Below are 16,239 nucleotides of genomic sequence, written 5' to 3'. Positions count from 1 at the left end.
TAATAGGACAAGTGAATTTTTCAATATCAGTTTCCTTACTTGGTATGATACCCTTCACAGTTAGACCATCAACTTGAAGCTTGACCTTTGACATGTTCCATCACTTGCCATTTTTAACTTCCAATTCAATCATTTGACCAACTATGTTTATCGAATTGTTTGTACATGATAAACAATATAAAGTCAACATTTTAGATCATAGGGAACATTGAGGTTGTTTATATTTTTATTTAGGTTTAACTATTGCCATTTTTTACTGCTAAAACTCTACATCAGGGGTGTCAAACTCATTTTTGTCACGGGCCACATCGCAGTTATGGTTCCACTCGGAGGGCCGTTCTGACTGCAAACCCATATGATTGCCTCATATTATTAGATATACGCAAATTAATGGATAATTACTTTTGAAATCAGAAGCCAGTAAAAACTGTTTGTTCAACTACAGTATGAATCAATTTTATTTTAAAACGGGAGTTGGTAACGAAAAAGTATGGTAAGTACTGGGTGTGCACTGTTTTTTAAACACTTGATCCACTATCATTCCACTCAGTCTCACCTGTCCAAGACCTCATCCAGGGTCTCATAAGAGTTTTCATAACACTTAATCCTCTTCATAAAGTCTTCCACTGCCTCTTCGGTGTTGCAGTTAGTGTAGTCAGGGCTGCCCAGCTTCACTTGCTAAACAGAAACACGAAAAAAAACAATGTAAACACTGAGACTCACTCATTTGGTCCTGATGTAATCTGAATTGCAAATCTCGATGCACACCACAATGTTCTCCTGGATGACATCTGGGTCTTCACATACAGATTCAACAAAGAACACCTGAAGAAGAAGACATGCAAGTATGCTCAAAACTTAGTACTCAGTGAAAGCATTCACAAACGCATGCCACAGACTTGTTATTAAGACAGCTTTATTCATTACCTTGAAGCCATTTTGCTCTGCAAACTCAATGATGGTTTCTCTCCTTTCTCTGGTGGTGTTTGTAGCATCAAAAACCTTTGCCCCACAAAAAGAGAAACAACAATGAAGGCACTGCACACTGTGAACTACGCAGCAACAAACATCTAACCCAACATGGGACCTACCGCAACTTGACCTCCTTCTTCTGTGAGGTACTGTCGCACATCGTTCAAAGCTGCCGAAGCGCATTGTCTGCAAAGATCACATGTAAGCCCGCTGAGAAGCATAACATCATTGTTTAATGCTGTTGCTAAGAGACTCTTACCTTCTGATCTTTAACCCTTCCTCATTGTCTGGACGGAAGAACTCAAAGGACTTATAGATCTTCACACACTCTCTCCTATACTGTCCTACATTGAACTCTGGAGAAGACAGAAGGTTTATAAAAATCACCTTTAGCAGTGGTCCCAGATATCCTTTAAGAAAGCATTGCCTTCAGTCAGTAATATTTAGCAAACAATCAGAAAAATGTAGAAAGGTATACCTCTGGTGGGAACCCCTATCCAGTTCAGATAACGGGTCAGCTTCTTTGAGATGTAAGTCTTCCCCCTGGCAGGAAGGCCCACCGTCACTATCAGGGTCGGACAGTTGGTCATACATACTGAAAAGGAAGAGCAACAGCGGGGTTTATTTTCTTGCTACACTACACTGTTCATAACGATTTTAAACTAAATTACTGTGCGTCATATCAATAGTGTGATCTCTGTGAAGAGTGCGTTGGCGTCAGGAGTTGTAAAAGTTGAATTGGAAGTTAAAAATGTCAGTTGCCTAACCAGGCCAGTGTTTGCACAGATGACTGGGTCAGAGGGCAGAGTGGCTCAATAACATCTCTGATTTGAACTTCATCAGTAATCAGTTATTGCTTCACCTCCATCATAAGATGGATGGAAATGTAGAAATTGAGACCGGTTGCTGCAGAGATACCAAGCACTTGAGCAAGGCACAAAAAAATGCTGTAATTTTCTTTTCTTTTTTTGGATTGTGTGCACCCCCAACCCTGATATCTCTGCCTGAATTAAGACTCAAACAAAACAAACAATGCAAGAACCAAGTGCAGACAGTTTAGATATCCAGATCCCAGTGAATGTAGGGCACAATACAATATATAATCTGTTTTCTATACTATATTGTCAAGTATTACATAGGAACACACTACACTAGGTCCTAAGTTCACAGTTCTGACATGGAACAAGAATTGTTTTAAAATGTGGAAATGTTGGAAAATGTCTCTTTTTAAAGTTGACATATTATAAAGGGGTTCTCAGTTTATGGTGGTACCGACATACGAGGTTACGAATGTCGCGCGATGAACTAGTTTGTGTAGACAGCGCTAAAATATGTCGCTGCTGCGATAAAAGCACGTATACGCTCAGTTTCTGACGTACTTACTGGTTTTCATCTGATTGTGTTACCGTCAAGACGTGTTTTTCATACAAATATTTACAACAATTGTGATTTTACTACTGCGTTAGCAGAGGTTAGTGAGCGACTATGGCACGTTCATACCCGTGTACAAATTCGGGTTAACCACGCCGCACACTGGGCGACACAGCTGATCGAGAGAGAACTAGACAATTTTAAACAAATAGTTGCAACTGACACACACTCCCACCAACTTTGCATTCTTATCAGGAAACATTTTAAAGCATCACCTGTTATTTTATAGAACTACAAAATGTCATGATTGTCAAGGAAAAAGTAGTTTGCCCAAGCAACTGTAACTAGATTTCAACATCCACCAAGACTACAAATAGAGGAAAGTGCGACAAGAGCTGAGAGACAGTGGCAAAAGCCCAATACATATTTTCATTATGATGAAGGTACATTTTTCAATTTTATGAACATGTTTCAAGATGATGATCAAACATGCTTTGTACATTTCTCCAGGATGCATCCATAGACATTTGACAGGCTGCTGTAAATTAAAGACCGATTCACTGACTGCATGAACATGAACCTTTGTGAATCCAGTTCGCCGCCAGAGAGACAGACTCTCTGTAATGCTTCACTTTTTTGCCACAGGTACAGCACGTGAAATTGCTCTAAACTGGACATTTGTGAATACCTTGCTCCTTTCTCCTTAATTCTACACTTTACCCTTGATCATTTTGTGAACAAGAAAGCGATTTCATTGAATATTCCTAACTTCCAAAGAGGCGTTTAATGGCTCACAGAGAGAGCGTAGCATAGTGTGAGTGCCGTTTTTTGGTTGTTTTTTTTTTACCTTAAGCGTCTCTGGAGCCGCACTGTAGTCTGGAACATTCTATTTTTGGTAAAGAAACAGTTTTTTTCTTCTTTTTTGTCAAGCCGTTTGTCTATGGCATCTAATCTCAACAGGAAGTTGGAAATAGCAAGCACACTAATTCCTCGCGAGTCATGAAAGCGACCCGTCTCAACTTGCCACGACTTATTGTCAACACCAAGCACACCGGCATGGTAATTTTGGATAAAACATTTTCAAGCTTTTTTTTTTTTTATATTTATTTACAATAACGTTGTACTGCAGTGCGCGTTTTAGGCCACAGCAAATAGTACAAAACAATTTTGTGATCTACAGTAATATGGGTGCATATGGCCAAAAAAAGGGCTTCAATATAACAGACAATCAGCTGTAACGGATGAACCCCTATTAAATCGAGATTCCACTGTACATTTTAAGAAGTGGAAGCTCCCTCTCCTGGCAAAGACTGAATGATGAAAACATAACTGCTAAAAGGGGCACAAAGGCAGGCCAAAAGGTGGGGGCATTATGCCCCTTGAGCCCCCCCTAGTGTTCTGGGGTGGGGCAAGGGAGCCAGTGCCCCCTAACACTGTGCCTGACCCACCTGGTCCCACACAAACAAGGGGTCACAACATCAAAGGTGTCAAACTCACTGTGGAAGCACATAAATGAAAATTGCCTCATTATAGCAATACCTATACAGCGGAACCTTGGTTTTCGTATGCCCTAGTTTTCATATGATTCGGTTTTCGACATTTTGTTCGCTGAAATTCTGTCCCAGTTTTTGTAGATACGCTTGTTTTTTTTATATACAGTTGAAAATGGTCCTAACGCCAAACGCAACCCTCTGCCAGGGTCATGCCCAACGTTCTTGCTCTAAAATGCCAGCCATTTTTCAATGTTATTTTAAGTGAAGACAATTTGAAATTTTGGTACAGATTAACATGACGTAGACGCACATGATTTGCCTACGTGGACCAAATGAAATGTGGCGGGGCGAATCTGCCCTTGAATTTGACGCCTGTGCACTACACACAGCACAACCTACACTTGTGTTACAACAACACAACAAAAACGAAAACCAACAGAGTAAAACTTTCATTATGGGGAAACACGCAAATGTCTAACATTGCGATTGAAATGTAATTCCCTCGTACAACAAGCCACTTAGGCATGCTGAGGTTTGTGTCCACTTCTTCTGACGCTACAGTGCGTACGGTAAATATTAAAATTGTGATATTTCAGCGACGTGTGTACGCCGAAGCGTTTGTGCGCGTGGTTAAAACTGTGTCCCTCTTACAAAACAACTGCCCCCCACCCCAGTGAAATTGCCTAGAACCGCCACTGATCCTACTCTGCTAGTGCACTGAATTATGAATGAAAAATGGTGCGCTGAATTGTCTAGTGAGGAAAAGGAGTAGGCCTATGCTAGTATATGGTCCTATATATATATATATATATATATATATATATATATATATATATATATATATATCATGGGTTGGAATAAATGCTCAAACGGCTTGCCATACGCACAGTGTGCGACTAAATTGTTCAGCGGCGTGCCAATGCGTCAATCGTAACTCCGTCGAAAAGCAAGAATCAACCCCATAATAGCTCATGGGTCGGTTGGCACAGCGACGAGCGAGGTGACTGCAGTCCGCATCACACGTCCACGCGCCGGGTACAATTGTGTTTATGAGCAGCGGCGAGAGTGACGTTGCCAGGCGTCTCGGCTCCTTTCTGCTCGGCCCCTCCAAGAAATGTGGCGTGAGGCGGAGGCGGACCGCATTAGCAACACTCGCGCTAACGGTTGAAGCTAACGGGAGTCTAAGCGGGCTCGACTGGTTCGCCGCACGGCGTTGAGCAACCAAACTGACGCAAGCGAACGAGTAGCATTCTTAACGCGTGGAGGAGAGTTGAACAAGAGTCACGCCGTCGCCATACGCACCCTTCCTTTGAGAAATGTGCCTCTCGGGAAGGCCATTTTTACACGGCATCCAGATCTTCTTCAGGGGGTTTTGGGTGAGTTCTCGAGAATTCGGCGGCGTTGTATCCTCCATTCCGTCTTGCGGCGACGTGGAGGCCGCCGCGGGAGACGCACGGGGTCTTTTCCCGTGATGCTGCTCCGAAGGTGACCGGGGTTTCATCGCGGCAGCTCGACGAGGATGCAGCCTGAGAGCCTCTGAGCCTCCGTCTCAGCCTCCCACTCAATCGCGCTATCTCCACGTCAGTGACGTCACTCGCCGTGCCGCGTCGCCTGGCAAGGAGAGCGACGATTGGTCGCGATGACCACCAATGGCCACCGCGCGCGCAGCCACATTTGGACGGCAACCCTTCTTAACGTTTCATAGCTACACTGGATGTTTGTGCCGCAGGATGACGATCACTTTCATCATTTATTTGCTCCACTATTTTCCACTGGATTGCTCTAAAAAAATATATATAATTTATTTACTTACTATTTTTACGATTACTCTAAACTGGTGATACATTTGCATCTGGCCTAAAAACTTGAAATTGTTCAAAGCATATTTGAATCATTATTTGACCATCTTGCTTTTATTTTGTGATTTGAAATGCGTGTGTTTTACATTAGGGTTTGTCTTTGTTTTCATCTTTTAATTTAATCTTGTTTCCCCCCCATGCCCATGAAAAGGGGCCCCAAAGCATGATGCTGTCAGCACGGTGCGGTCAGTGTTGGCGCCAGAGTGGGCGCGGGCCCACACCCACACCAGCACCCGCACCCACTTATAAAACCTCGAAAAACAGGTTCGCCACGGCGAGCGGACGTATGCACGCACACAAACACACCCGCCATGAAGCGTTATAAAACAAGGAGTCATTGGGTAAATGAAACGCGTCTTAGCTTTAGAAGAGTTGAGTCGTCGTACTGGGCATTGTTGTGTATGGGACGGGCTGGGGACGGTGTCCTGCTGTCCTTCCACTCGCTTTGTCACGTCTTGTCCCTCAAACGCCAGCCGAACCAACATGGGCCTTTGATTTTATAGTCTGAACACCCGTTTGTCAGTGGAGAATGAATTGTCTCATAGGCTAATGCTGCGGAGGCCCGAAATGTTGGGCTAAGTTTGAAAGCAGTCAGCTCACTGACTAGTATTTGGACAGGAAGTGACAGTGCAACATGCAAATGATCAACACCGCTTTTCTTGCGTGTGTTGTGTTAGCAGCACAAAAAAAAAAATACATTTTGGAATTAAGGCCAAAAAGTTCAACCTTGGTTTCATAACACATTTGCCCACATTTTTTTCAAAGACAGCTATCACTAGCTACTTGGTGGGTGGAAGCATCAATGATTGCTGTCTGTTTTTAAGTGTGGCAAATCTGTCTGTCACTGTTTTGACTCAGATGCTGAAGTGTTTTTTGTTTTTGTTTTTTTTATTGACCGTACAAGACTAAATTCCCCTTCAAGATACATTGAAACAATTAATAACTTATCAGAATGGTGCCTCACAACACAATAACTGTTTGTTCTCAGTTACTTTTGAAGTCGCAGATATTATATTTTGGTGCATATGTGACTGAAATGTTTGGAGAAAAATGTTACACAATTACTTTTAAATTAAATAATATAGTAATATTAAAGTAGTCTTGAAAATATCTGAGACAGGTTAATTTGGCTAGTATTTATCTCTTGGCTCTCCACGTTCTCATCATTACGCTCCAAAATAAAATTTCAAGTTAAACAAGTCTTATACGATGCACCTTGACTGAAATGTTTCATATTTCATATCCAAATTGAGTTTCATATGATTCTGGACTGCATCACAAATGGCTTTTTACCGTGAAATCCTGTAGACTCACATTTCCGGTAGCTGTCACACCCTTGTTACTCTCTGTACGCAACCGTTCTAATTCCCACAGTTCAATATGGATGGAGGAGTGATTATGATGATGATGATGATGATTATTATTATTGTTATCCACTGATGACAGCTATAAGTAAATGAGATGGTTTATATGTGCAAGTTTTAACTTGACTTCCTGTATTAAGCTTGTAGCCTTTTATTTTGATGGGTGCGCACTGGAACTCAGCATTTTGGCACGAAAAGTAACTTCACACGACACCAGTGAATTTTGAAAATGAAATGGAACCAAATGGTATAAAACATTGAATCATTTACCTACCCACCGTTGAGACACAAGGTTAGTGTTTGTGATACTGTGAGACAACGTTTATGTGCATTTTGTCCCAATTCATTGTGATGTAAAGTTGCTAGTTTGACCTTTGGTGACATTTTAGTTCAATTTAAAGCTTACGTTGGTTTGAAGACTAAAATAAATGCTAAAAACCATCAGTGCAAAAGTGCAACCAACCGTTAAACTTGTTAGCTGCTTCAATGTTGGCATAGACGTATTTTATTGTTTCACTCACCCAATTGACCGAGAGTTGACTTCAGTGACGCTCCGCGCGTTGCAGGCTGAGGCTCGGAGCGGGAGGGAGCACGTCAGACTTTTACACATCGTGAAAGCCTCCTTTGCACAATATAATCTTATTCCAAGTGTTGTACTGAGGCGACTGGTCATTAATTTAAGGTTAAAGTTAAGACACACTTTTTTGTTCACCGCGGCCGTTGGGCACAAGCACGTCGTCGCTTGCAACAATGTCTCTGTCGCCCCTAAATTGTCTCGTTCCAATCATTCCATGGTAAGACACAGTGGCCACTAACAAGCCCTTTTGCCTTCACCAGGCAGTTACATGGATTTGGATTTGCCTTGTGTATGAAGGGTGCTATACAAATCAATTTTCCTTGCCTTGCAATGTAACAAATAGATATCAGGGGAATTATCCTGAAATTGTTGCACAATATACAGTGGTGCGCCATGCATTTAGTACCTGGCATTCAGTAGGGATTTACCCAACTTAATCCACCTCCTAATACCAACACTTATCACATTGCAATGATACAAACCACCAATTTTATACATAAACACAATACAACCGCACGAAACTGTCCCATGTACATAATGTAGATCAGTTTAGAATCAATATTAATCTAATAACATGATATACATCATAGTCACTTAAGATGCTGATTTTTTTTTTTTTAAATCCATTAAGAGAATGGAAAAATGCTGATACTATTGTGAGCCAGCTTGCTGGCCCTGTGAGGCGAATTTGAGATCAGATTGGAAACAGTCCCATTGCTAATACAGTTTAAGTAACATCAGACACCATTACTTATTCTGAAGGCCCTGAGCAGATTAGATTGACAAGGCAGCACATAGAGGCTGAAATCTGACTGGACGAAAATATTCAGAAACACTCCAACATCCGCATACAGAACTGGAAGCAGAGTAGCCAAAAAAAAATGAAGATAATAGACTGTTAGGAATGAATACAATTGGATGGATCAAATATTAGAATTTAGGTTGCAAATGTAAATCAGTGCTTCTGATAGGGTTTTGGCCAGCAGAGAAGCCCTTGCATCCATCTACAGTATATGTAAGTTGGAACATGCCGAAGTCTATCACCAAACAATGCAAACGCAGTAGTAAAGTCATAATTACAGTAAATATGTGAATGGAAAAACAGAGGCCATAAATATAAAGTAATCAAATGAAAAACAGTAAGTACAGTGGTCTTGATGCGCGATGGTATTTCAGATGACTTTGGGTGAGAGGCGCGGGGTACATTAAGACAACCATCACACTCACTTTGACTGCTACGGACAGTTTAGAGTCTTTAATGAAAATGCCTGTTATCGGAATGTGGGAGGAAGCCGGAGTACCCGGAGAAACCCCACACAACTATAAGGGGAGTCAACCCCAAATCTCAGACCTGTGAGGCAGACGTGCTAACCACAGCACTAACCGAGATGCTCTATTGGGTTTTGTTTTTTTTCATTTAACACATTCGTCATTTTAGAAAGTGAAGCATCAGTTTAAAAAAACTGTCAAATATGTCTATTTAGAATTTCAATATTTCGGGGTATTCTGAGTCGGTAACTGCCACACTGTGGCTTATGAGCCCAAACAACATACGGTACACAAGCAAACAGAAAAGAAAAGCTTCTAGTCTACATTTTTGTTTCGTATTACAGACCACAAATGTTTATAGCATCCCCACAACCAATCACAATCTGCTTAGTTCATGTTTTCATTCATATTTTATTATTCATTTATCAATAACAGTTGCACAGGACAGTCAACTTTTTTTTTGTTTGTTTTTTTTACGTTAAACAGTAGTTGAGGACATCATTGGTAAACAGTATCCTTTAGATGGCAGCATTGCTCTTTTTCCTCATTCAATGAATGATGATGCCAGCTTGTATATCGTCTGCGAATCAACGCAGAAATAACACGGGCCAAAATCCCATCACTATTTTGATGGAATATGATGCGTGTGTGCCTTTCGGTGTAGCACAGTGCAAGTCCAGAAGCCGCCAAAACGAGTCACATTATTGTTTATCAGCTATCTATTACATTGAAACTGTACAGACTGAACTATTTTGCATGTTAACAGTGAAAAGAATGGATTTGTTTTTTTAAATCTTTTTACAGTGTTGTTGATAAGTCTCTTTCGATTCTAACAGGTCAGTTTGTCCACGTTTTAATTGCCTGGTTATATAGAATTCACAATGGAGGAACGACAGGGTACGTGACCTACATATGGTGTCATAGCATCGCCTTTCAATTAAATAGCTCCTTTATTCCTATAAACTGCCAGTGGATTCAAATGTGTGCCAGCATGCCGACCCTTGTCCCTTTTTTAGCAGAGGATAATATACACCGCGTGGGTGCGTCCACACATTCGGCATTTACACAGCGATACATGGAAACGTTGTTATCGATGTGATGCTTTTCTTGCATATCTCTGATAGCACAACCCCCCCCCCCCCCCCCCCCCCCCCAAAAAAAAAAGCCATTTGGGGATCTCTGGTGATTTCGGTGAGCGTGCGTACGGCGTAATATAAGAAGGTCAAAATAAAGAACTCGGTATGGGTGGGACTAATTTGCACCACCTCTTGCATCCTTTCTAGGTTCGTAATTACAAACGAACAGATTTGAGGTACGCGAGAAGTCTCGCTCAGTTACTTTTTCCACGTGATTCTTTGAGTTGTGGCCTAACAGATTTGGTACGTACACGCGTGTCTGACTTTATTTTTGCGTGAGCGTAGGCGTAGTTCTAGGCTTAGACCTTATTTACGTTAGCCTGCCGCCGTATGAACGCAACTCCGTCGTAAACCGGGGTCCCCCCCCCCCCCCCCCCCCGTCCCCCCCCCCCTCACCCCTTTCCAGCAGCTAACAGCTTTTAGCACGAGCTGGACAGACACTTACAACATGCACTGTATCCTATTTAAAAGCAGGCGGTCAACGAGAAGAAGAAGCTCCGCATCACTATGGCGATCGTCAAAATAAGCAATCGAGTGACGAAACGGTCACATTTGATCGACGACTCCGCGCATTGTTAAACGTATGTGTAGAAATAGAAAGCGAAGGCGTACCACTTGACCAAAAGCCAGCGTTGGGAGACTTGTTGTTATGTAGGGTAAAGGTCTCGGTGACAAGCACGTCCACTCTTGTTTACGTCTTCCGCGCGCGCCACTCTCCCGCGTTCAGACGCAGCATTACAAGCCACGAACACGACGACAAGCGGAAGCCTTCTTACCCCCTCTGCCCTGGTTCTGTGCCGGCTTGGGTCGGCCGGAGCAGCCTCTCATCATGGACCCTCTGTCTACGGATGGAGCCCCGAGTAAAGTGCACTGATGCTTATGACTGGGGACACGCGCGCACTCACTCTCTCTCTCTCTCTCTCTCTCTCTCGCTCTCTCACGCACACACACACACACAAATACAAACACACACACACACCCACCCGACTGTGTGAAGGGAGAAGCCAAGCTTCCTGCAAAACTGGACGGAATTAGGTAGCAATACCTGCCCCAACCCCCCTTGCACCTTCCCATAATACACGCACGCACGCACGTACACACACGCACACACACACACACACAGGCTCCAAGGAAGTGTCCCCACTAGCACTGACAGTTCCCATGACAGTGAGAGTTAAATATAGCTATGTACACTGCCGGAAACAAGTGTAATGTGCACGCACGCACACACCCAGCAAAGACATTTAATACTGGTGCCTTTAATAATGCTCAGTTGTTAAGTAACACTTAGTCATTTAACACTGTTATAAGTCCTTGTCAGTTCAGGTTAATCGAAGACTAAATTGTTGAGCGGCGTGAATGTGAATGGTTCGTTACTCTATTTTCCCTGCGATTGGCTGGTGACCAATTTGTGCACTCCATTTTGCCTTAATCGACAATCGATTCCGCGCAATCGAACGAGTTCAATTAATCAATCAATCGATTTATCGATAATTATGCCCATCCCTTGTCACATCACACATATGTCCAGCCACTTGTCGCTGGGCAGTATTCACGAAAGAGTCATTTGTGCCCCGAAACACCGTAAGAAAATACGATTAAAGACCCGCAAAAGTCATAATCGTGTTTTGTTTCTAAATACATTCAATAGGTTTGAAGAGAAGTGTTGAAAATGTGCAACGACTGAGAACAATACAGTCATAGCAGCTCATACCAGTATCCCACCTCCACTTTGCTGTCGATTGAGTCGAAGTGGAGCTCTGTGCCCCTTCGTCATCCATCTGGTCCTTCAACGGTCACTCTCATTTCATCGGTCCATAAAACCTTTGAAATCTGTCTTCAGATATTTCTTGGCCCAGTCTTGTTCAGTGGCGGTGTTTTTTCAGCTTTTCTTACCTTGGTCGTGTCTCTGAACATTCAATACAGTACCTTGTACTTTGAGGTATTCCAGGTAGGTTGCAGTTCTGAAATATGACAGAATTGAAAGATAATGGGATCCTGGTAGCTTCACGCTTGGTTCTTCTCAAATCTTTCCGTCCATTTCCCAAATCAAACGTGCCTGGATCAGACAACAAGACAAATGTGGTCTTTCCCGATTGACAGACATGTATTCCGATACCAACGCATCTCATCTCTTGTGATCGCTGGGCTTTATCTTGTAAACTCAAACACCGTCGGCGAGGCGGAACCAGAGAATGTATAATATTGGAAACACGACGCCAAATTTAGAGTCTTCAATGAGCCTACCTTGCATGTTTTTGGAATGTGGCAGAAAGCACGGGGAGAACATGCACGAGAGTCAAACCCAGATCCTCAGAACTGTGAGGCAGACGTGCTAACCACAACAGCATTTCTAGCGTTTTCTCCCTCTTATGAGCTAACCATATGAGGAACAGCTCTCACGATGATGCAGTACAGTTCTACACCACTGCAAAGGAGAACAACAACAATAATAACCGTTTCATTGCTGAATGAATACCTTTTTGAAAGTGCCAGTCAAAAACTAAGAAGTATTCACTATTTCAAGACAGCTCTTGCAAGAGTACTTGGTAAAGAATTTTGAGTGTGACATTTACCGTATAGGGGGCTATATAGTGTATGTGTATGTGTACATTTTCCAATCAGAGACTTGCAATGTCATTCCACTTATTATTATTATTATTATTTATTTTTATTTAGTGAACAGACAAAAACCTCTTCCACCAGGAGCACTAATTGATCATGAAGCAAGAATAATATTAAATCACTAGAATACCCTTTTTTTTTCTGTTCAGGTAACAAATAAGAATAATTGTAGTGGATTAATAATAACATGTGGGGAAAAACAACTTTTTCTTTTAGGAAGAACAGTACATTTAAAAAATCATGGACAACAGCAACAATGTCAAAATATTATTTAAACACTGTCAATAAAAATAACAAATCATGCTTAACAACAGACAAATGTTTACCCTGATAAAGCTCTCATGGTTGACTTTTAGTGCCATCTTTAACATGTGTTAAAGATGACACTAATAGTCAACGAGTAAACTATGCATCTTTGCATGTCATGATACATATTGAGGATAGAGGAAAGCACAAATCAGAGCAGTGGAGACATGTACAGTGCTAAGCATATACCAGAGATGGATCACACAATTAGGGGGCCAAAGGGACATGACTTGACCTTAAACACATTCCTCTAGAAAGGCCAAAGTGTCCCACTGCCCGTTTTCCCCCTACGATTTACATCCTTCACTCCCATTCGCGTCATAAACCCATGCCTCAGGCAGCGGGCCCCGTACGCACACGCGCACAAGCACTCAAACACATACACACGTCACAACATACCAGTCAGACCAGTCTCACTGTGCCTTATCACAGTCAAATACGAAGCACTTTTTTAATGTTCTCCGGCCACTCTTGCTCTTACGACATGCACCGCCAGAAAGCTAGTTAAAGAAAGCGCTCACATTACCGCGTCATTGTCATATTACGGATGACTCAATCATAAATCCATCGAGCTTATTTGACCCATCCCACACAGCACCAGATTCAGCAGCGGCACCTCACTAGATCATTCATCTTTTTTTGTTTTGACCTTCCAAAGCAGCTGACTTTGTGACCTAACGGCACCTCTTGCTTTTGAATGCTAAGCAGTTTATTTGAGTTGGTCGGTGATTTCATCCACCCATCATCGATTTTCTAGAGCCTTGTGCTCGTTAGGGTCGCAGGTGAGTTGGAGCCTAATCCAGTTGACTCTTGGGCAAAAGGTACATCAAGGTACAAGTGCACCCTGAACTGTTAGTCGTCAACTGCAGGACATACAGTATATGAGCAAACAAGCATTAGCATCCATGTCACGTCACATGTTTATCCGATCACTTATTGCCGGGCAGAATTGATGGAGTGAACAAAATACTGAGATTGGCCGCCAATCAGTTCAGGGTGTACCCTGCCTCTCACCCAGAGTCAGCTGGTATAGGCTCCAATTCACCCGTAAGCGGTACAGAAAACAATGGATGGATGTACTTGTATAATGGTGCGTTCACAGTGCACTCGAAGCGAACCTTCGCCTCGTGTTACTCACGTGAGTTTGATCGTGTGAGTTGTGTACGCACCGAATGTGAATTTGCTTCATTCGTGCCACGTGTGACCAGAGAAGACAAGGGGCTTCCCATGGTAGATACCAACACCATGTCGTTGTTCCGGTTGTCCACAAACGGCAACAATCATGCAAATTTGTGGCTCAAGTTGAAATTGTCTTACTTGAGAAAACGACGAAGAAGTGAATTTTCACGTGTTTGCCCGGTTTACGTTGCGTCAAACCCGTCTTTTGCGTTGCCTGGCACAAATTCGTGTGTAGTTGAGCAGTCGCATTGATTTGATATGTACCTATTGTACACTAATCACACCGCGCAAATAGTTCAACTCACTTCCAATGTGAACGCATCATAAAACCAGTCCAGTGCGTACCCTAGGTCACACTAGGTCACCATGCTGCCATTGGGGACTTCAGTGGAATATTACAAATGATATGTGGGGAGGATGTACTCTTCCTGTTTCATGTAGCCTCTGTTGTCATGACTGGTCGGGCTTGTTTTCGCAATATGTCAGATTGTCATAGTGGGGGAAAACACAAGTGATGCACTGCAGTGACAAAATAAGTCATTCACAACCTGCTGTAAAATTCCACACGTAACACAGCGGGCCTGCACTTGTGTGTCTGTCTTACCCTGTTTGTGACAAAGACTCCAGAGCTGCAAACAACAGCTGAGAGGTCATGCTCTATTTGGGCCGCATCTGATCATGGCCGACATCCAGTATTTACACCAGTGAACCCAAGGTAGTTTTCATGATCAGCTTACACCCAACCCTTCCCCTAAATACTGCAGGGGACCATGTGATGAAAATGGAGGAAAGGTACTTAGAAGACAATGTAAACATGATTGTACACTGCACCGAATACATTTTTCACTGCACAATCTAGAGCTGAGAGTCGAAGAGAGCTGCGTCATAAATTGTGCGTTTACAAATAACAGCACATAATCATCACAGTTCAACTCCATGTCAATCATACTTTTGGGATATTAACCTGTCAAGGAAGCAATAGCGTCGGTAGGCAAGAGGTGGAAAGGAGTGTCAATTAGCAAGACAACTCCTATGGTTGATTTGGTGGTTAGGGGTTAGGGTTAGCCCTAACCCATAGATCATTATTACAAATGCCATCACCATTATGCTCCGTGTAGTGATCGGAATTTCTCTTCAATGAGTACACAAACAACAGTAATTGTTTTTTTCACAAGATCCATTGACAGTATGTTTAAAGTGCATGAGGAGTTCCTAAAGTCCTCCAAAGTTCTGAAAAAATATGGGGGTTTTGAATGACATGCAGGACAAACAGAACAATATAAACATTTTGAGTGAGTTGAATATTGTGAGAAAATGCACAAAATTAGTTCTTGGACTTACTTGTTGGTTTGCTGTTCAGCTGTTTTGTGCCATCTTTTGATGGTAATTTTATCTACAAGTCTTTTGGAACGGGAAACAAAAACAAAAAAATCACAGTATTTGTTATATATTGATTGCTTGGTTGAAAGCCTTATTTGTTGAAGAGTGGATCTTTTATACGTGCATTTGAGCATGAAATATATTTAGATACTGTAATGTACATTGGTTCAATAAAAACCAAAACAAAAAGGAAAAAAACAGACATATTCACATATTTTGACCATATCTAAGTGCCATTATTGTCATACATATGGTTAGGAAGTCCACGGTTGTAACACTGAGCGTGTAACTTTTATGTACATTTTATTCACACCCATACAGGACAAAAACACCCTTCAAATTAGGCTATGTAATGGTTTCATGCACAAGCTGCACTCTCTTGCTACCATCTTGATACAGTATGTGACCCTCTATTTACCCTAAGCCCGTATACTCATTAACACACACACGCACTCAAGACACAAAAACCTTTTCTCAACAAAGTGTCACAACTCACCCATGTCGCACGACCGAACCGCACCTTACTTTTGTAAAGTGCGCTGGCGTCACACTGACAGGAAACACACAAGCCTCCCAAAGCTCAAAAGATCAGCACACGTCGTTTGGCCATTTGATTGTTTTTGTAAAAAAAAAAAAAAATTAAAAATAGTCTCAGGGTTCAGGAGTGGGGCACATGAGTCAGACCTTTCTCCAAACTCTGTGACAAAG

At 42.2% G+C, this 16,239-nt stretch overlaps 1 protein-coding gene across 5 annotated transcripts in view; it reads right to left on the bottom strand.

Moving 5' to 3' along the window:
- The window catches only part of pfkfb4a (6-phosphofructo-2-kinase/fructose-2,6-biphosphatase 4a), a 27,927-nt gene extending 11,835 nt beyond the window's left edge, over positions 1-16,092 (bottom strand). For 2 of the 5 annotated variants that reach the window (XM_061689149.1, XM_061689148.1), the window contains exons 1-8: positions 10,818-12,100; positions 5,139-5,447; positions 1,451-1,567; positions 1,232-1,328; positions 1,092-1,158; positions 928-1,002; positions 769-825; positions 557-678 (exon numbers count right to left, since the gene is read on the bottom strand). In XM_061689149.1, coding sequence (XP_061545133.1) covers positions 557-678; positions 769-825; positions 928-1,002; positions 1,092-1,158; positions 1,232-1,328; positions 1,451-1,567; positions 5,139-5,337 — 734 coding nt within the window. In that variant the 5' untranslated portion in view covers positions 5,338-5,447; positions 10,818-12,100. Of the gene's footprint in view, positions 1-556; positions 679-768; positions 826-927; positions 1,003-1,091; positions 1,159-1,231; positions 1,329-1,450; positions 1,568-5,138; positions 5,448-10,653; positions 12,101-15,492; positions 15,553-16,027 lie in introns of those variants that run through there. The other 3 variants (XM_061689147.1, XM_061689146.1, XM_061689150.1) reach the window with 3 other exon arrangements.
- Between the last annotated feature and the right edge of the window lie 147 nt (positions 16,093-16,239).

The sequence above is a fragment of the Phycodurus eques genome, chromosome 10, assembly GCF_024500275.1.
Source record: "Phycodurus eques isolate BA_2022a chromosome 10, UOR_Pequ_1.1, whole genome shotgun sequence".
In the NCBI taxonomy this organism is placed as follows: domain Eukaryota; kingdom Metazoa; phylum Chordata; class Actinopteri; order Syngnathiformes; family Syngnathidae; genus Phycodurus; species Phycodurus eques.
This window is presented reverse-complemented; position numbering and strand designations above follow the sequence as displayed.